This window comes from Dromiciops gliroides, chromosome 4, assembly GCF_019393635.1.
Source record: "Dromiciops gliroides isolate mDroGli1 chromosome 4, mDroGli1.pri, whole genome shotgun sequence".
NCBI lineage: Eukaryota > Metazoa > Chordata > Mammalia > Microbiotheria > Microbiotheriidae > Dromiciops > Dromiciops gliroides.
Genome location: NC_057864.1, coordinates 424,747,905 through 424,769,224, shown reverse-complemented (window position 1 = coordinate 424,769,224; position 21,320 = coordinate 424,747,905). Strand labels below are relative to the sequence as shown.

The 21,320-nt window shown below is 37.1% G+C and overlaps 1 protein-coding gene across 4 annotated transcripts in view; it reads right to left on the bottom strand.

Annotated features, from left to right (window-relative positions):
* Nucleotides 1-20,061, bottom strand: part of AGL (amylo-alpha-1, 6-glucosidase, 4-alpha-glucanotransferase) — a 66,641-nt gene extending 46,580 nt beyond the window's left edge. Inside the window, exons 1-10 of one of the 4 annotated variants that reach the window (XM_044003655.1) lie at nucleotides 19,986-20,061; nucleotides 18,966-19,100; nucleotides 12,210-12,420; nucleotides 10,858-11,024; nucleotides 10,284-10,487; nucleotides 2,377-2,558; nucleotides 2,081-2,192; nucleotides 1,739-1,865; nucleotides 733-835; nucleotides 540-637 (exon numbers count right to left, since the gene is read on the bottom strand). In XM_044003655.1, the coding sequence (XP_043859590.1) occupies nucleotides 540-637; nucleotides 733-835; nucleotides 1,739-1,865; nucleotides 2,081-2,192; nucleotides 2,377-2,558; nucleotides 10,284-10,487; nucleotides 10,858-11,024; nucleotides 12,210-12,420; nucleotides 18,966-19,047 (1,286 nt within the window). In that variant the 5' untranslated portion in view covers nucleotides 19,048-19,100; nucleotides 19,986-20,061. The other 3 variants (XM_044003654.1, XM_044003657.1, XM_044003656.1) reach the window with 3 other exon arrangements.
* Nucleotides 20,062-21,320: the final 1,259 nt, after the last annotated feature.

Below are 21,320 nucleotides of genomic sequence, written 5' to 3'. Positions count from 1 at the left end.
AACCCTGGGCAAGTCACTTAACCCTCATTGCCCCACCAAAAAACCCCCCAAAAACAGAATAATGAAAAAAGAAAGATTGTAAATGACCTCTACAAACATCTAAAGTTCCTAATTTTTTATACCACTTTCACCATCACTAAGAGGCTAGCATAAGTTTCATGTGTGTGCATGCATGCACATATATTCACACACCCATAAAAACACACAAAACTGCATAGTAATAAAACCTGATGAATAGGAAAATGTAATTTTTAGCACTAACAACAATAGTTTCAGGATTATTCACTATTGGTAAGTATTAAAAATAATTCAGTAGTTTTAAAAAACCACAATATAAATAGTACTCATGAACTTGTTTCAACCAAGGAAGTATATAATGTAAAGTATCAAAATTGACAAACAGGCCAATATTAAATGTTTTCTAAATTACTTCCAGTTCAATTATTAAAGTTTACACTTCAATATTTAAATACGTTTGAAAAATAAATAGGAATATAACATTTTTAAGTGCAATTCAAAGAGACAAAAAAATGGAATACCTGGTAACTAAAGGATGTTTTCTAGTAACAGGACCTAGTTTAGGACCATTGCCAGCCAGTCGTTCATAAATCACATTTCCCAAAATACAATTAACTGCCTGAAAGTCATTAAAGTGTATGTTAATTCAGGAAAGAAAAGAAGCAGTAAAAACATTCAAAGAAAGAAACAAAGCAGCAGTATAATAAATGAAACCTGTTCTTGATGGTAGTTCATTTGACGAAGCTTCTCTGCATTTAATTCCTCAATTCTTTTACGGAACCAATTGCAGCACTCATCAATTGCAGCTGGTCCACTGCTAAATGAGATGCAAAAATATAATAATTATTACTTAATTAGTTTATGAAATAACTATATGATGAAACAATACTTCTTGTATGAATAATATATAGGTATAACCTGTGTCTCCTTTAGATTTGCATAACAGATCCTTGATGACTCACAGATAGCATATAGATGAGGTGCCATCCCTGAGAAGAGGGATGGACTCAAGGACCCTTAGGCATACAGCCTCAGAGAATGACAAACTGACACTGACAGCATGCTTTTGAGGGGAACACATACATGACAAGTTTCTCCTGGCAAAATGATGATTTAGCTAAATGGATAGGGATTACATTTTAATTAGGAGGCTTAGATAAAACCTACTTTACTTGTCAGTTAACTTTTAGAATACTCTGAATTCTTGTGCACATTTTAAGCTTAATGATTTCCCTTGTAATAATCAAACCCTTACTAAAGAGTTTAACTAAATATTTGACTATAAAGTTTAAGTCTAAAAAGACAAGGTGCAATGAAGTGCCCAGAGTTATAGGAAATTCAAGGTGGAAGCAAAAACATAGGTAAAATGAGGATATGAAAGGCAATCAAAGTAGGGTGTTTAGCAAAGCACTAGGACCCCAGAATGGGTTTAACTAGGAGATGAATCCCCCCAGAGGTATGACATCAATAAAATCCCATGAAATTGATTACCCAACTAATTTAAAAATCTGAAAATTCAAAACTATTACTAAGATAGGGGGCGGCTAGGTGGCGCAGTAGATACAGCACTGGCCCTGGAGTCAGGAGGACCTGAGTTCAAATCTGGCCTCAGACACTTGACACTAGCTGTGTGACCAAGGGCAAGTCACTTAACCCCAATTGCCTCACCTAAAAACTATTACTAAGATAGTTATTTCACAGGAAAAATAGAGCTACATACTTATGTGGTATGAAAGTAGCTAAAGCAATGTTCATATCAATAGTACAACCAAGTCGTTTGTATTCTGGATCCTGAATAATCTTAAGAAGCTGCTTTGGGTCAGATTTTGTTACTGTTTTCCTGTATTCTGAAAGAACAAGACAATAACATATTTAAAAGGTTAAAATCCACAACTACATAAATAATACATATATTATTTCTGTCAAAGTCTTCATTTCACAATTCTCAGTTGCAAAATACAAATCTAGGTTTTCAAATCTCTCTGAAATTATATGGATTGAAAGTCTTATAGAGAGGTATAGTTATGAAATTTCTTTAAGTTTATGACTATATATCTTTTACCTTGGGTAAGAAGGGTTCTAAATTGTTGCACTGCTTTGTTAACATCCACTTGAAAAAATTCCCATAATTGGATCTTTGGATAAATATCCTCCCAAACGATTTTTCGAATACACTAAAAAAGTACAAAGAAAAAGACTTTAGAAATCTTTTTGGGGGGCATTAAAGAAGAAAAAAAAAGCAAACATGCATCATATGCAGTACCAATTCCAAACTACTTTATAACAAATAATTTACTTTGTTCTGTCATAAATTGTGTTACTATGTTTTCAGTTAGATGTATCTTTAGACATACTAACATTCATTTGCTGGTCATTTTCTATCAAAGCAGGTAGTCCTTTTTCTTTGTATTTTCCTTCTGAAATATCACATGTTAAGTGCCAAAGTGCCCGGTCCAGGACCCAGGCTGGCTTCAGGTGTGGAGAATTCACTAGATTATATGCACATTCTGGATGCTCCTGGATCCATTTACTGTTGGTAGCTTATTAGAAAAGGGAAACAAAAAAGAGAGAAGCCTATAACAAAATTAGCTTTTATCAGTTTCTACCCATTATCTTTTAGAGTTGTATGAACCAGGGCTTCTTAAACTTTTCCCACTCATGACCCCTTTTTGCCCGAGAAATTTTTATGCAGCCCTGGTTATATAGGTATGTAAATCAAACATTTACTGCCATTTTTTGCCACCCCCACATTCAGTTATGTGACCCCATAAGGGCTGGAGACCCACAGTTTAAGAAGCTAGGGTATAGACTACTACTGTTTGGCAGCTAGATGACACAATGGATAGAGCTCAGGACCAGCAGTCAGGAAGCCCTGAGTTAAAATTCGAACTCACACATTTATTAGCTGTGTGACTTTTAGCAAGTCATTTAACCCTGTTTGCCTCCGTTTCCTTATCTGTAAAATGAGCTGGAGAAGGAAATCGTTAATCACTTCAGTATCTTTGCCAAGAAAACCCCAAATGGTGTCATGAAAAGCTGGACATGACCGAACAACAACAAACTACGATTATCCTTATGTATGTTGGGGGCAGCTAGGTGATGCAGTGGATAAAGCACAGGCCCTGGATTCAGGAGGACCTGAGTTCAAATCTGGCCTCAGACACTTGACATTTACTAGCTGTGTGACCCTGGGCAAGTCACTTAACCCTCATTGCCCCGCAAAAAATAAAATAAAATATTACATGTTGAATTTTCTATAGGTAACCCAAAGCAGAAAACCTAATATCTAAGCAGGTATTGCCCATTAAATCATCTACTATTTTATACAAGCCTGCCTAAATGATCCTCATGGTAAACAGGTTTTTGTAACAATAATCTAATTTGCATATTTAATGCAATAGCACATAATTTCACTACCTAATAGTAAAAAGGTGTTTGTTTTTTTTTTTTTAGTAAGAAGGGCAACAATGAAACTGGTGAAGTGCTAGTTAAAAGAAATAAGACCAAAGAAGAATAAGAATGAAAACAATATTTCATGAACCATTCATCATGATAAAATACTAACTTTAAAGTGAGCAAAGAAACATTTTCAACACATCTCATTACTACAATGATTTTTATATAAAATCATATTGTATATCCTAAAACATAACCAAATATGGTTAAAAGCAAAGTAATTTTTTGACACTCAACAATGTTATAAAGTGATGACATACTATATTGCCACAATCAATCTTAATTGGTTTCCCTACTTCCAATCTCTCTTTTCTTCAAGTAACCCATCACATGGCTTCCAAAACAACTTTGTTAAGGCATAAGTCTGACCAAGGAACTCTTCCACTAAAAATCCTTCAGTAATTTTCTCCCCAAATCTGGTTCTAATGCAACTTTCTAACCTTCTATCACATTATTTCCCTTCATGGCCCATAGCCATTTTCCAACTAAACTAGAATATGGTTTCCTCAAATCTATATTCCATCTCTTTGGTCCATGAATACACCGAAGCCATTTCCCAAATTTAGATTACACTATCTCCAGGCAAAATCAAACCTTCATTGTCGTAAGGGACCTCAAAGGTTATCAAGTCAAACCTGTTTCAGAGAAAGTATCCCCTGGGGCCACAACACACACAAAGAGTGTATTCAAGCAGCCCTTGAATGAAGATACTAAGTGAAAGGGAATCCACTAGCTCCTAAAGCAGCCCAATCCATTTAGGAAAAGCTCTAATTGTTAAGAAGACATTCCTTTTTACCAAGTCTAAATCTTCCTTTGAATTTGAATCCAATTTGAAGTCTAGCAGACAGTTTGCAGACTGTTTTCTCCTTCTCTTTAGAAAAATCAGAAAATTTACCCTTCTCCAGTTCTGTGGTACCTATTTCTCTATGATCTTTCAAAGATCATGGCAATGACTTAATCACTTCTGCCAATTCTTTAAGCAAAACAAGCTTAATCACTCTTCCCGAGATAAGTCTTCAAACATTCTCAGAATTAAAAATGACTAGTTCTGGGGCAGCTAGGTGTTGCAGTGGATAAAGCACTGGTCCTGGAGTCAGGAGGACCTGAGTTCAAATCTGGCCTCAAGTTCAAATACTTGACACTTACTAGCTGTGTGACCTTGGGCAATTGCCTCATTCCCCCTCCCCCCCCCCCAAGAAAAAAGACTAGTTCCTATTCTCAACTTCACATGACATAACCCTTAAAGATCTTTCACCCTTATCAACCAATGGATGCTCTCCACTTTATAAATGTCCTTTCTAAAACATGGCATCCATAAATGAACGAGCTACCCCAGATATAACTAAAGTACAGTGGGACAATCACTTCCTTAGCCAGGGACACTGCCTTCTTCAGTGAATCCCAAGATCATATTAACTTTTTGGCTGCCATGCTACCTAGCCAAGTGTCTCCAATAATGCATGTGAGTTGATTTTCCCCCCTCAAATGCAAAAGATCACATTTACCTCATTAAAATATAACTTATTAGATTTAACCTAATAGTCTAGGCAAAATTTTTTTTGGATCCTTACTATATAAACCAATGTGTAGGCTACCCCTTCCAGTTTTACATTAAGCTGCCAATTATACCTTTATTGAAATTATTGACAAAACTATTAATCAATACAAGGCCAAGCGAAGATCCCCAAGACACTAAAATGGAGATAATCTCCCCAGTAAATAGCAAACTATTTTTTTTTTCAGGGCAATGGGGGTTAAGTGACTTGCCCAGCATCACAGAGCTAGTAAATGTCAAGGGTCTGAGGCTGGATTTGAACTCAGGTTCTCCTGACTCCAGGGCTGGTGCTTTATCCACTGTGCCACCTAGCTGCCCCAATAGCAAACTATTAATGACTCCTTAGGCTTGTCTATAATCAGTTCTGAATTTATTGAAACTGTACTGTCATTTAGCCCATATCCCTTTATTCCTCTGACAAGAATATCATTAGAGATTCTTTCAAACGCTTTGATAAAATCTAGGTAAACTACATGTTAATTATTCTCAGTCTAGCAGTCTGGTAACAATTCCATTTCATCCAAGCAGCATTAAGCACCTACTACAGGCAGGGAACTATGGTAAGTATTGGGGATACAAAGACAAAAATAGTTCTTTTTAGTTTACATTGTCAAAAAAGGAAAACAAGGTTGGTCTAACAACTTTTTCTTGATGAAGTCAGAGCTTTGTGATTCCCCCTTTCCTTCTGTTTCCCTTCATTAACCACATTTTTGCTATACTCTAGAATTCTGCTAGAAATTGAAGTCAAGGGGCAGCTAGGTGGTGCAATGGATAAAGTACCAACCCTGGATTCAGGAGGACCTGAGTTCAAATCCAGCCTCAGACACTTAACACTTACTAGCTGTGTGACCCTAGGCAAGTCACTTAACCCCAAATGCCACACACACACACACACACACACACACACACACACACGAAAAGAAAAGAAAAGAAAAAGAAATTGAAGTCAAGCTCACTAGCTGATAGTTTGCATACTATGTTTTCTCCTTCTTTTTGGAAAATCAGAAAATTTACCCTTCTCCAGTTCTGTGGTCCCTATTCTCTTCTCTATGATCTTTCAAAGATCATGGCAATGACCTAATCTCTTCCACCAATTCTTTTATTTGATTTTTTAAAACTATTTTTTCAAGAATTTTAGTTGTACTTGTTGCTTACGCTGTTTCCTTTGTGGTTTTGATGTGGAAGTTTTGGATTCAATCTCTTGTTCTGGGTTTATTTCTTGAGCGTCCCTGTCTCCATATTAGCCCTTTATGGTGGGAGTCTTTTTAAACTGGCTCATTTTTCCAACCTAGTCTCTGGCTTCAGACTTTTCATATTATAAGCAAGTTCTATGCACTTTCTGGAAGGGAAGTCTGAGGATGTCGTTTTGCTGCTTTCTTGGTAGTATTGAGTATTGGGTTATTTTAGGATGTAAGCGACAGTTCATGCTGGGGACTTGGAAGCTTTAAATGTTTATAAAGTATTTTGATCCAAGGCAAAGTCTCCTAGATGCCACTTTGGTATAAGCTCTGTAAACTCCTGACTCAGATTTAGTTGTGAGCAACAGTACATTCTTACTGGACTCTGACAATATCAGTTAGCTGGGACGCTCTACTGGTTCAGTGATAGCAAACTTCCCTTTGGTTATTCTCCTGTAGGTTTTAGACTGGGCTAGAGGCTGGAACTGAGACCCCGTTCTGCTTTTGTGGTCCAGGCACACCAATGCTGCTTGCTTTTAAACTTGCTCTTTTTCTCTGTACACTGCCTAGGGCTTACAATCTCAATCTCTTGGTTCTGAAACACCAACGTGGGTGCTGTCCCCTCAAACCACCCTGAAACTGTGACATGAAACTGGGTAATAAGTGACAAAATTGCTAGGCACCCATTCCCACATCCTGCATGTGATGCTCCATTGCTATAGATCAGAACCTCCTTTTGCTTGATGTTTAACTTCTATCTGCACTAGTACCCTACACAGTCACAGCCTTGGCCAGACTCAATCTTTAGTGTCCAAAAACCTCTTTATGCCAGCCTGGGCTGGAAAAATGACTCATTGTGACTCTCCCACCCTGGATTTCTCCATCAGGATTTGGTCTGGTACATTTTTTGGGAGGTGGGGCAATGAGGGTTAAGTGACTTGCCCAGGGTCACAGAGCTAGTAAGTGTCAAGTGTCTGATGCCAGATTTGAACTCAGGTCCTCCTGAATGCAGGGCCTGTGCTTTATCCACTGCGACACTGTTCTGGTACATTTTTAAAGATCTGTTTGGAGCTGGGGGAGGGGAGTTCGCTTCACTTCTGGCTACTGCATCATCTTGGCTCAGGCCTCTGCCCATTCTTTTAGTAACATACTAAAACTTATGGGAGGCAGCCAAAGCAGTTCCTAGGGGAAATTTTATATCTCTAAATGCTTACATGAATAAAAAAGAGAAAGGGGACATCAATGAATTTGGGCATGCAACTAAAAAAGGTAGAAAAAGAGCAAAATAAAAATCCCCAATTAAATACTAAATTAGAAATCCTGAAAATCAAAGGAGAAATTAATAAAATTGAATGTAAGAAAACTATAGAATTAATCAATAAAACTAAGAGGTGGTTTTATGAAAAAATCAACAAAACAGATAAACCTTTGGTTAATTTGTTGTTGTTGTTTTTTTGGTGGGGCAATGGAGGCTAAGTGAGTTGCCCAGGGTCACACAGCTAGTAAGTGTCAAGTGTCTGAGGTTGGATTTGAACTCAGGTCCTCCTGAATCCAGGGCAGGTGCTTTATCCACTGCACCACCTAGCTGCCCCTGGTTAATTTGATTTTTTTTTTTTTTTTAGTGAGGCAATTGGGGTTAAGTGACTTGCCTAGGGTCACACAGCTAGTAAGTGTTAAGTGTCTGAGGCCGGATTTGAACTCAGGTACTCCTGACTCCAGGACCGGTGCTCTATCCACTGTGCCATCTAGCTGCCCCCTTAATTTGATTTTAAAAAAGAAAGAAGAAAACCAAATTACCAGTATCAAAAATGAAAGGGGTGAATTCGTCACCAATGAAATGGAAATTAAAGCAATAATTAGGAGTTATTTTGCCCAACTGTATGCCAATAAATTTGACAATCTAAATGAAATGGATAAATATTTACAAAAATACCAATTGTCCAGGTTAACTGAAGAGGAAATAAAATCCTTAAGTAAGTCCATTTTAGAAAAAGAAATTGAACAAGCCATCAATAACCTCCCTAAGAAAAAATCTCCAGGGCCAGATGGGTTTATAAGTGAATTCTACCAAACATTTAAAGAACAATTAATTCCAATACTACACAAATTATTTGGAAAAATAGGTGAAGGAGTTCTACCAAATTCCTTTTATGACACAAATATGGTGTTGATACCTAAACCAGGCAGAGCCAAAACAGAGAAAGAAAATTACAGACCAATTTCCCTAATGAATATCGATGTAAAAATCTTAATAAAATATTAGCAAGGATATTACAGAAATTCATCACCAGCATAATACACTATGACCAGGTGGGATTTCTACCAGGAATGCAAGGCTGGTTCAATGTTATGAAAACTATTAACATAATGAACCACAACAATAACAAAACTAACCAAAATAATGATTTTCTCAATAGATGCAGAGAAAGTGTTTGACAAAATATAACTCATTCCTATTAAAAACACTAGAGAGCATAGGAATAGGTGGAGCTTTCCATAAAATAATAAGTAGTATGTACCTAAAACCATCAGCAAACATTATATGTAATGAGAATAAGTTAGAGGCATTCCCAATAAGATCAGGGATGAAACTGTGACTGTGAAAGGAAAGAGACCGAAGGGCTTGAGGCTAAAAACTCAAGTCAAGCTACCAGGAAACTCAACCAAAACCCAAGAATTCCTCCAGGATGAAGGGCCCAGTGTTAGCCACTGTATCCTGGACCAAGTAGGGCCTGCTTATATCAGCCAAGAATATGAGAAGAAGCAGAGTATATATATATATATATATATATATATATATATATATATATATATATATATATATATATATATATATATATATATATATATATATATATATATATATATATATATATATATATATATATATATATATATATATATATATATATATATATATATATATCCCAAACACAAGAACCCAATTTCAGATATGAGGCAAATATATCAAATAAAAATTTTAAAGCAGTATGGACTGAGTGTAACCCAAGAGAAAAGGTCAAAAGAAGAAAAAAATAACACCAAAAGTTCAAGTAAAGGTTCAGAAGAAAAAAATGACCTAGCCACAAGGTCTATAAGAGTAGCTGGAAGAAATGAAGTATGAGATATAAGGAAAGAAAGAGTAAAAATCTGTGAAGGGGTAGGGGAAAGGGAATAGATGAAAGGCAGTGGAAAAGAAATAGAGTGATTAAATAACAGATCACTAGTATTAATTACACTCCTCTTTCACCTTCTTCTTTGTAAAGAAGGGAGTATAGGGTAATGAGAGGAAAAAATAAGAGAACAGGAGAGAGGAAAATACACAATTAGTCATACTCATGAATGGGAATGGGAACTCACTCATAAAATGGAAGAAGATAGAATAAATTAAAGGCAGACTCCAATATGTTGTTTAAATAAAATACATTTGAAATAAAAATTTACACAGTTAAAATAAGGAGCAAAAGCAAAATCTACTATGTTTTGAGTGAACAAAAAGCAGAAGTAGCAATCATGACCTCAGGCAAGGTGTCAGCAAAAATTGGCACAACTTAAAGAGATAAACAAGGAAATTATATTATACTTAAAGATAGTGAAATCACATAGCAAAAATCACCTTGGTTTATAGGTGAGCAAACATTTTCTGGGAGGTCAAATGACTGCACCTCCATGTCAAATATCTTAATTTGTAGACAAAATTGATATTCTTTGCTTTAAGTAATGCACATTCATTTATGTAAAGATCAAAATAATACTTTTTTATGACAAATGAAAACTAACCATGCTGAAAAGTACCATGTTTCATACTGAAACAATGTACCAATGTGTCCTTACTATTATTACCTCTTCCAGCTTCAACAAAGTTCTTTAAATAGTTTCATTACTTTATCATATTTTGTATAGACTGCAATCACCACCAGTAGTGTCATCTTTGAAGATGAAAGGCAATATATTGGATAACTGATAACTATTCTGGAAAAAAGCATTCTCTCAAGAGCTATGTTCTCTCACAATAATAAAATTAATGTTTAAAGTTTTTGTAAAAATTAAAAAAGCCAATTTAATGAAGTTCATACCAGTATGGTTATAGACAACATCAGTAATACAAAGAATGTTCCATTCCCTTTTCATTTTTTCTACTAGTTGTCCAACATCGCTCCAGGTATACTGCTTATTAGGTGTAGAAAAGTCAGGATTAAGTTCCAACTGATCAGCCAATGAATAACACGATCTAGAGAGCCCCAAAGTCTGAAGTGGGGTAAAATGAATCATGTTGTAACCTGCAAAATATTTTTTTAAATTTTAAGAAAAAAATGTAAGAAGCTGATAATAAAAATGAAAACTTACATGTCTAAACTATATACTATAGAAATTACAAAGTACATACATGAATGTATTTTATTTATAAAATCTTATTTTAAAAATGAGAACTAAAATATTTATCCAATAGGATCTCATTTATCAGGTGGATGCTAATTTTTTTATGTTTTAAAGTAAATTCTTAGGAACTGACAATGACATACTTTAATTACTTGTTACCATTTGATATTTATGGCATGAGGCCTGAACAAGTATCCAAAACTATGAAATTTATAGGAGATAACAATAATGTGTGGTTTTAATGACATTTTAAGAAAATTTTACTATTACCTGATTCTTTTGCAACTCTGAGTCTGCTTTCCCATTCATCAAAAGGTCCTAAACACTTGGCTAGAAATGTCTGGAGAGTAACACAGTCCAAGTGTAATACTTGATTATGACTTCCAATGTGCAGAACAGGGTCCACAACTATATAACCTCCACCACTCTTCTCATTTCTTGAAATGAAAAGAAAAAGACTTAATGAGAATATAATTGACATTATTATTATTTTTATAAAGGATTTACACTTTTTTTGTAAAAGCCTACATTTATAGTTTATAATTGTAAGTATATCAAAAAATGAACTGTTTTTTATTTCCTAATCTCTGCAACTATTATAGCTTATGATATTTAACTGTTTCTTTTTAAAAAAATTTACTGACATCAGAATTTAAGTTTTAGTAACAGAGGAAAAACTATTGTTCTCACTTTTTACTGGGTCAGGCCTTACAATTTTAGAAGCACTTAATTAAAAACTATTGTGAATAACAGTTTTTGTGGTATAATTGGCTTAATAGTGATGAGTAAGAGTTCTTTTAAAAATACATGACTGAGGGCAGCTAGGTGGCACAGTGGATAGAGCACCGACCCTGGAGTCAGGAGTACCTGAGTTCAAATCCGGCCTCAGACACTTAACACTTACTAGTTGTGTGACCCTGGGCAAGTCACTTAACCCCAATTGCCTCACTAAAAAAAAAAAATACATGATTGAAAAAACTATGTAATACTATTAAAGGTATAAATTTCCTCATGGATATGCACACAGATATGTTCTATTAAATGAAGTTCAGAAGGCCTATGAAATGTTTACAAAGTTTCATTAATCAGAATTTATAGCTGAATAAAAAAATTAAAACTATATTGTAGCAATGCTAAAAAGATGTTATTAGAACAACTTTCCAAATATCTATTTCCACATAATATTTTTTTGATCAATGTACATTATCAAGTGGTAGTACTTTAATTATCTTGTATAACTTTTCTTTTTTTGGGGGGGGGGCAGGGCAATGGGGGTTGAGTGACTTGCCCAGGGTCACACAGCTAGTAAATCTCAAGTGTCTGAGGCCGGATTTGAATTCAGGTCTTCCTGAATCCAGGGCCGTTGCTTTATCCACTGCGCCACCTAGCTGCCCCTTGTATAACATTTAATAAACATTTGTTGAACAAATGGCTATGTAATATTTTATGCTATGCAGAAAGTACTCTATTGCTTATTAGAAATTAGATGATATGACCTTTATCAGATGGCTGGGTAGTATAAGAAAAAAATTTCATTGCCATTATCCAGACTTTATTTTTTGGCAACTTAAGGGCACAAAATTTTAAATCCACATTTTCCATATATAGAAATCTTTACTTACTCCTGATTGAAATAATATTGAAATGATCCAGCTTTTTCAAGATTAAGTTTACAGTATTTGTCAGAATCATCTTCCCTTTCTGTTGGATTTTCCCAAGCAAGGGGTCGGAATTTTTGTCGACTAAATTCTTCTCCAGGAGGTGGATAATTTGTATAGACAGTAACTGTCTTCCCTTGTAAAGTTGGACCTAATCGGAACTGTAGTTCAAAACCTGAAAAAGTTAGTTGTTAATAAAGGCATTGTAATTTTTAGCAATCATATAAAATTTGTGTATTTAAATGAGCATGCAAATAATTTTAATTAATACAATTATTTCTGTCAGGCTTAGGTCCATAATGCATAGGTTTTTTTGTTTTGTATTGTTTTTTTTAAAACAAGGTTTAGAGTAGGGAAATGCCTAATCTAAATCCAGACTTACAGAAAACCTCAGAATTTATTATGGATTGTCCAAATGAATTTATACACTTCTGGAATTGTTCATTGAAATAGATAATTTTATTTTACATATAGAGATATACCTAATGTGAGCAGGTCACTGGACTTTAGCAATATCACTCAATATGATGGAAATATGCATAATTTTCCAAAGAAGAAAAATCTGACCACATATGGTTAATAATCAACTAGTTAGAAATCTAAGGGCCACATCACATATTTTACTTTTTATAATATATCCAAAGATTTGAGTTTAAAGACCAGCACAGGTCTGTACTTATCTTAGGTAATCTTGGAAAAGTAATTTAACTTCTCTGGACCTATGTCCTCATTATATAAAATAAAGTGGTAAGATAAAATGACCTCTATGGTCCTTTCCCAGCTCTAAATCTATGATCTGTTAACTTCCAAAGGAATAAATTCATGTAAGATGATAAAGGATAAAAGGTGATATAATTTACTGGAATAATTTTTTTAATTGAAAAATAATTTTTTTACAACCATGTAAAGTGACAAGGAGAATTATAAAACTTTCCTATCAATACAAGAATTATTTTCTCACTGGAGAAAATGGTGTTATTTTGAACAAATACAAGTATCAGAGTTCAGTTGCCTAAGCATATTTAAATAACCTGTCCCCTATTTAGTTTATACAAATAATGCTTCCAGGATCATCCATGAATTCAAAGAAGTTATAGTACAAAGGTTAATAGCCATTCAAATAGTTTATCATTGAAAACCACTATATCTAGTTGCACGTGCTTTATATATAGTAAATGAAACTATTAAACAGTAAATGAGTTTACCTACATCAACTTTCACAGTTAAGTCATTTTGCTAAAATTAGCTGAGGTCACAGTAGTACATAATACTATCTTATTCTTCATCATTATACTAGGAATATTTTTTCTCAAATTAGTTATGTTTTCTCCCAGGCAACAAAAAATAAGATATTTCAAAGCTATCATTTCCCAAACTTATTCAAATGTTCTCTTCTTAAAACTACATTGGTTTAAGCTCTGAAAAAGTGAACCTTTAATGTTTCATAAGAGTAATAGTAAACATAATTCTAGACAGATGTTTAAGATAGGTGAAAGAACTTCAAGTGTTAATAATCACATATTTAATATTCTATTTTCTATCAACAGGAATTTTCTAAATCAAAGTACCATGAAATCTGATTTTTAACCAGGTTTGACATGTGATAATTTTCTTTTCCTTTCACTACTAAATAGTATGTCATAGAATCACAGAATTTGAGAGATCTAATTACTAACATAGTCCAATCTATATACAAAAGGAATTTCCACTATAACAAATTCTACAAATGGTCTTCTTAACCTCTATCTTTTCTTTTCTTTTTTTTTTGGTGAGGCAATTGGGGTTAAGTGACTTGCCCAGGGTCACACAGCTAGTACATGTTAAGTGTCTGAGGTCAGATTTGAACTCAGGTCCTCCTGAATCCAGGGTTGGTGCTTTATCCACTGGCACCACCTAGCTGCCCCTTAACCTCTATCTTAAGAGCTCTAAAAATGAGAAATCAAGGCAGCTTATTCATTTTTGGACAACTCGATGTTTTAGGAATGTTTCCTTATATCAATCCTAAATTGATGTTAGGTCTGTCTATTGCTCCTGATTCTGCCTTTTGGGGACAGTCAAGTCTGAGCTCTCCTTTACATGGCAACTCTTCAAATATTTGAAGACAGCTATCACATCTCTCCTGAATTTTCTCTGCTCCATGTTAAACATACCCAATATTTTCAACTCTTTATCATACAGTATGGATTTAAGCTCTTTCATTCTGGCTGCCCTCCTCTAGACCCTTCCTAGCTTACTAATGTCCTTCTTTAAACTGTGGAGCTCAGAACTGAATACAAATTTCCAGATGACTGTGAGTACTATCAAGTATACCAGCACTCTCCCAGTCACACAGGCTGGTAACCTTAGTGCCACATTCTTGACACCTCACTCTTGTTCAACTCCTTTATCCAATCAGTTGCTCTCTTGTTGCGACCTCTGTAACATCTCTCAAATATGCCCCCTTCTCTCCTCAGACACTGCTACCCCTTTGGTGCAGGTCCTTATCACCTCATGTCTGGATTACTGCAATAATCTGCTTCAAGTCTCTCCCCATTCAGAAGGCAAAAGGATCTTCCTAAAGTGGAGATCTTTCCATTCTTACCCACGCCTTTCTACTTCCTATCAATCAACTCCAGTGGCTCCCTATTCCCTCTAGGAGCAAATATAAAATTCTCTGCTTGCCTTTCAGAGCCCTTCATAACCTGCCTCCTTCATACCTTTCCAGTCTTCTTATAACTTAGTCTCCCTCAACATACTCTGACTCAGTGACACTAGCCTCCATGCTATTCCTGGAACAAAACACTCCATCTCCTAACTGAACTTACTGCCCCCATGCCTGAAAAGCTCTCCCTCTTTACCTTTACTTCCTGGCTTCCTTAGAAATCCAATCTGAGCTAAAATCCTATTTCTGCAAAAACAAAAACAAAAGCAAAAACAAAACAAAATCCTTTCCCAATGCCCCTTGATGCTAGTACCTTTCTATTTCTATTTCGTTTGCATGTTCTCTCCCTCATTACACTTTTTTCTTTTTTTGCAAGGCAATCAGGGTTAAGTGACTTTCCCAGGGTCATACAGCTATTAAGTCCCTTATTACATTTCAAGTTCTTTAAGGGTAGGGATTGTTTTTTTTTCCCCTTTCTTTGTATGCTTAGTGTTAAGAATAGTCCTTGACACAGAATAGGTGCTTAATAAATGCTCGTTGGCTGTACTGTACATAGAGAGTAGTAACATGGAAGAGTACTAGAAAGTAGAGATGAATTACACTATAAGCAACTTTAAACAGCAGAGGAATTTACATTTGATCCTAAAAGTAAGAGTCACTAGAGTTTAAAGAGGGGAATGCAAATCTTGTGTTTTTGGAAAATTCCTTTGACAGCTGGAGAATCAACTGGAATAGGGAGAAATTTGAGGCAGGGAGACCAATTAGGTGATCAAGGTGAGAGATGATGAAGGCCTGAACTAGGGTGGGGACTGTGAATGAAGAGAAGTTTATGAGAGACATTTTACAGAGAGAAATCACAACACCTGAAAACTAACTGGATATATTAAGTGAGAGAAGAATCCAGAAAGACACCAAAGATAAGAATCTAGTTGACTTGTGAGCACAGTGATACACTTACAAATAATAGGGAAGTTTAAAAGAAGGGAAGATTTTGGGGAAAAGATAATTAGCTCTGTTTGGCTATACTGACTTTGAAATGCCAATGAAATCAATCAATCTACTTATCTACCTATCTATCCATCAATCAATCAATCTGTCTTCTATCTATCTATCTATCTATCTATCTATCTATCTATCTATCTATCTATCTATCTATCTATCTATCTATCTAGTTCAAAATGTGCCATAGGTAGTTAATGATATAGAACTGGAGCTCAGGACTGAAAGTAGAACCATTAAAAAATATCTACTCTGAGTCTGGCCATTCAACCACTTTTGAATTATTTATGTAATTGCATTATTTAGTCCATATCTTTCTGTCTCTGTCACAGTTATAGCAGGAGATAGTTTATAAAAACATTAGCTAAAATTTAGGTAAATTATATTTGTTACATGCATTTCTTTTATCCATTAGTTCAGCAATTCTTTTTAAAAAGGAACTCAGGTCCTCCTGAATCCAGGGCCTGTGCTTTATCCACTGAGCCCCATTCACAAAGGTTTTGTGAGGATCTAGTGAGATGATGTCTGTAAAGTGCTTTGTAAGCCTTAATTGAACAAAATAAATACTATGTAGAATGTAATAGCTAAAAAAAGGTCCTAGAGGTCAGCTCTTTTTTATCTTTGAGAAATCTAACAACTAGCGAGATTGTATCCCAAGTCACATAGCTAGTCAGTAACAAAGTTGAGACTAGAATCCTCCTGAATCCAGGGCCTGAGTTCAAATCCAACCTCAGACATTTGACACTTACTAGCTGTGTGACCCTGGGCAAGTCACTTAACCCTCATTGCCCTGCAACCCCCCCCCAAAAAAACTCCCCCAAAACCCCAAACCAAAAAAACCTTTGTGAAATGGGTGTTATCTTCATTTGGTAACCGAGGAAACAGAAACCCAGAAAGGCTAAGTAGGTTGTCCATGGTCACACAGCTAAGAACTGTCAGAAGAGGAATATGAATCCAGCTTCTTTCTTTTCCAGCACTTTCTACTATGCCATAATTATATTAAACACTATTATTCATGTGACACTACATGGAGCAGCCTAGCACAAAGTAAAATTGTTGTTGTTTGTTCTTCACTCTCAAAGAGGACCATGACACTGGGATGATGTCATGACTTGCAGTGAACTGGATTTAAGTGAGGGAGGGCTGTGTAAGGTGATCAACCTCATTCTCTCCTCCAGAGCCATCTGGGTACAGTGTGAATATATACATCAGGACGACTAGAGATGGCAATGGATGGTTTTTTTGGGGGGGAGAGGGGCAATGGGGGTTAAGTTACTTGCCCAGGGTCACACAGTTAGTAAGTGTCAAGTATCTGAGGCCAGATTTGAACTCAGGTAATCCTGAATCCAGGGCCAGTGCTTTATCCACTGCGCCACCTAGCTGCCCTGGCCCTGGATGTTTTTAAGGCAATTGTGACTTGCCCAGAGTCACACAGCTAATAAGTGTCTGAGGTAAGATTTAAACTCAGGTCCTCCCAACCTCAGTGCCAGTGCTTTATCCACTGTACCACCTAGATGTCTGTACAAAGTAAAACAGACCCAAAGGAATGTGGAAAGTCACACAGCTAGTAAGGGGCAAAGATAGTCATTACTTGAACCCTGGTCCCTGTGACATCAAAGCAAGTGCCTTTTCTAATGAATTATACCGCCAGGTCTCATAGGGGTTATTAAGTATAGCTCACATTTATATGGTGCTTTAAGGTTAGCGAGGTGCTTTGTGTTTATTCTTTTTTTTTTTTGGTGAGGCAATTGGGGTTAAGTGACTTGCCCAAGGTCACATAGCTAGTAAGTGTTAGTTGTCTGAGGCCTCAGACAAAATAACTAAAATATAAACTGATATATAAATGTATAAGAGGTACAAAGTAATGAGTGTGGTCCTAGGAAGGAAATAATTTATGACTACAGGAAATAAGGGAAGACTTGGAGAAAGAGATAGCATTGGAGTTGGATCTTAGAAACCAGGAAAGGCAGGAACAAGAGAAGAGAAGGGCTTACAGAAGGGACCAGAGAACAGCAGAGGACAGGTAGAAGAAACACCAAATAGATCAGTTTGGCTATAGCATAAGGTCTAGAGAAGGAAATTATATGAGATAATGCTGGAAAGTAGAATAGTACCAAATTGCAGGGGGTTCTTAAATTCTTCTGCCAAACTAAAGCAGTTGGACTAGGTAATTATGCGCTGCTGAAGGGCTTTAAGCAAAAAAAAAAAAAAAGAAAAGAAAAAGAAAAGTCCACTTAAAAATGGCCACTGGGTGTTCACATATTCAATAACATTGATTTAACAGCTTAAGTCCTTTCAAACAATTTCAAAAAATATCCCTAACTCATAACTAGTTGGTGCATTACTGAAGAGACATGGATTTATTTTTCTTAATCTAAATGTAAATTTTAGAAGTTAAACTGGCAAAGAGTATCAAAGGATTGTAAAACTTTAGAAAAACCCATTATTTTGAAAATATTTTAAATGATCTTAAGTCCAGATAATAAAAGAATGAATCTATATAGTTATTCATAGAGAAATATAATTTGACTTTTAAAAATCATACTTCAAGCATTACTTTCAATATGATTTGAAAAGGAATTTCATTTAACTAAAAGAGTAACTATATTTAGAGATTACATTTTTTTTTTTTGCAAGGCTATGAGGGTTAAGTGACTTGCCCAGGTCACACAGCTAGTAAATGCCAAGTGTCTGAGGGCGAATTTGAACTCGGGTCTTCCTGAATCCAGGGCTGGTGTTTTATCCATTGCACCACCTAGCTGCCCCAGAGTAACTATATTTAACTTTATCCTTAACTAGCTTTCAGAGGCTTTCAAGGGCCTTATGAGTTTGATCTCTTCTTTTACTATTATCAATTTTAGGGATAAAAGTGAGGAACTGGAAGAAAAATTAAAATAATAATTTTACTAGTAATTTTAGAACATTCAGCAGCAATCATTTATCACAAAGAAAGCCATGCAGTGACGTAGTCTTTCCTTTCTCTGATAAACTCAGGATAACTATTTTAGAAGTCTATTCTTTTTCATTCATAACTATAAAATTAAGATAACAGAAAGTTAAGCAAATAATTTCCTACCCACCTTGCTCAAGCCTGAAGAGAGTCTTTTCTAGTTTTTCCATGTCGTTTAAAAGTAAAATGCGAACTTGCTTACTGTGACCCATTTTGGCTCCCGAAGGATTTGAAGAGAATTACTTCAGAAATGAATAAATTGTCCCTGCAAAACAAATAAGAAATTAAAACAGGGAGGAAAAAGAAAATACTTCTGCTACCTTAATCTCTGCAGAGTTGACTTACATGTTCTCAAAAACCCTAGCAGACACACAGAGGTTAAAGGGAACAATTCCTGCAAACAGGACCCGCGGATCCTGGTAAAAACTATAGTCCGAGGGGATGAGCAATAAACCGTCCACGGATTTTTATTAATGTCGACTTCAGAATTTGCACGGAAACGCAATCTGCTTCAGAGGAGACCCGGGCTGGGGGACAAATAATCCGGTCGCCTCTGAATGACACCTGTGCCCGCGGCTCTCTATCAGTCTACCCAGAGATGCCAGGTGGGAGATGGCCCCTCTGACTCCAAATTCGGGCAGGAGGCCGCCAAAGGGGAGGGGCGTGGGGGCAGGGGAAACAGCTGCAGCCCCCGGAATGCTTTCCATAGATAGAGAATGTACAGAGAAAGAGAGATATAGATAGAAAGGCATTATATCCCCGAGAGGTCAGCACTTACGGGGAGCCAGGGGTACGTGCAGCTACCGGCACACCGTGGTTTGGAAGCAGGGGTAGGCGGGGCCTCGCCGGCTGGGGTGGGGGGCGGATCCGGAGGACCGCGAGAGGGGGGAGGGGTGCAGAGGACACCGAAGGAGGCCGGCAAGGGCACAAGAAGAGCTGGCCAGGCCCGCCCGGGGCGCTGAGGAAAGAGGCGGCGGCAGCGCCGGCTGAGACAGCTCCTCTCCCTCCCCGACCCCCAGTCCAAGCCCGCTTGGTCCAGGGCCCCTGACCGGCGCGCTGACACACGCACGCACAACACTCCGATACTGACACACACACGCACACCGACACCGACACCGACACCGACACTGACACACGCACGCACACACACCGGGGGAACAGGCGGCCGCCGTCGCTGGCAGAGACAGAGGGGAGGGGGGGCGGGCGCTGAGGCTGGGGCCACCCTCTTCAAGCCGAACGATCTCTTGTCTTACGGTCGATATCCGGGAGGGACTAGATAGACCCATTCGCTGGGGCTGCAGAGTCTCGCGAGAGTGGGGCACTTTGCCTCTCCCCTTCTGGTCTCTGTCTTGCTGAGGCACTAGCCGGGTCCAAGGTTGGGCCGGACCATACTAGGCCGGGGTGAGGGGGAGGTTGGAGAACATACTAGCCACTGTCCGCGAGAAAAAACAAACAAGGAACCGCCTGAGGGAGAAGAGTCTTCGACTTCTTGTGACGCCCCTCTCCTTGTCTTTGGGAAATTAAAGTCCTGAGGCGGTGGGATTAATAAACCCACCGTACAGCCTTTAGAGCTTCGTTTCCATCTCTCCACCCCTCACTTTGAGGCCAAGCTAAGTCTTCTGACCCACTCCGAAAAGGCTGAGGATGTGAATAAAAAAGGCTTGCTGAGAGCTACCTGCCTGAGGGCTGCTCCTGCGGGTCTTTAATTTTTATTATTATTTCTGCCAAGGCTAGTTAAATGAGAGGCTGGGTAGGTTGTGGAGTTAAAAATATCTGCAACCTGACACTAGTTGTGGGACTTGGTTTTAGGGAGACTGACCCAAACCCTCCTATGGTACCTGATGACACTAGCTAGGAGCAACTAGATGGTGCAGTGGTTCGAGTACTGTACCTGTATGTCAGGAAGACCTGGGTTTAGATTTGATCCGAGAAACAATTATCTGTGTGGCCCTGCGCAAATCATTTAATTTTTTTGTCTCAATTTCCTTATCTATAAATAGGGGTAACAATAATACCTACCTCTCAGGAATTGTTGTAGGAATCAAATTAGATATTTGTAAAGGGCTTGATTCTGTGTCTGGCACATAGTAGTCCCTATATAAATGTAACCGATGAAGAGAAAGAAGATTTATAGATGAGGAAACTGGAACAAACATGGTTAATTGACTTGCCCAGGGTCACACTGCTAGTAAGTGTCTGAATGGGATTTGAACTCAGCTCCTTCTGACTCCAGGGCTGGCACCTTGTCTACTTGGCTACCTACCTTGCCTGACATAGTAAATGCTTAATAAATACTTGTTGATTGATTACTAGCTATTTGATCACTGGGCAAATCACCTCTCTGAGCCTGTTTACTCATCTGGGGATAACATCTGAAGTATAGGTACCTCACAGAGGGTTTGTTGGGAGGCACAAAGGAGATAATATATGTAAAATGCTTTGCAAGTGCTAATATAAAGTATCATATATGGTTCTTATTCTTCCT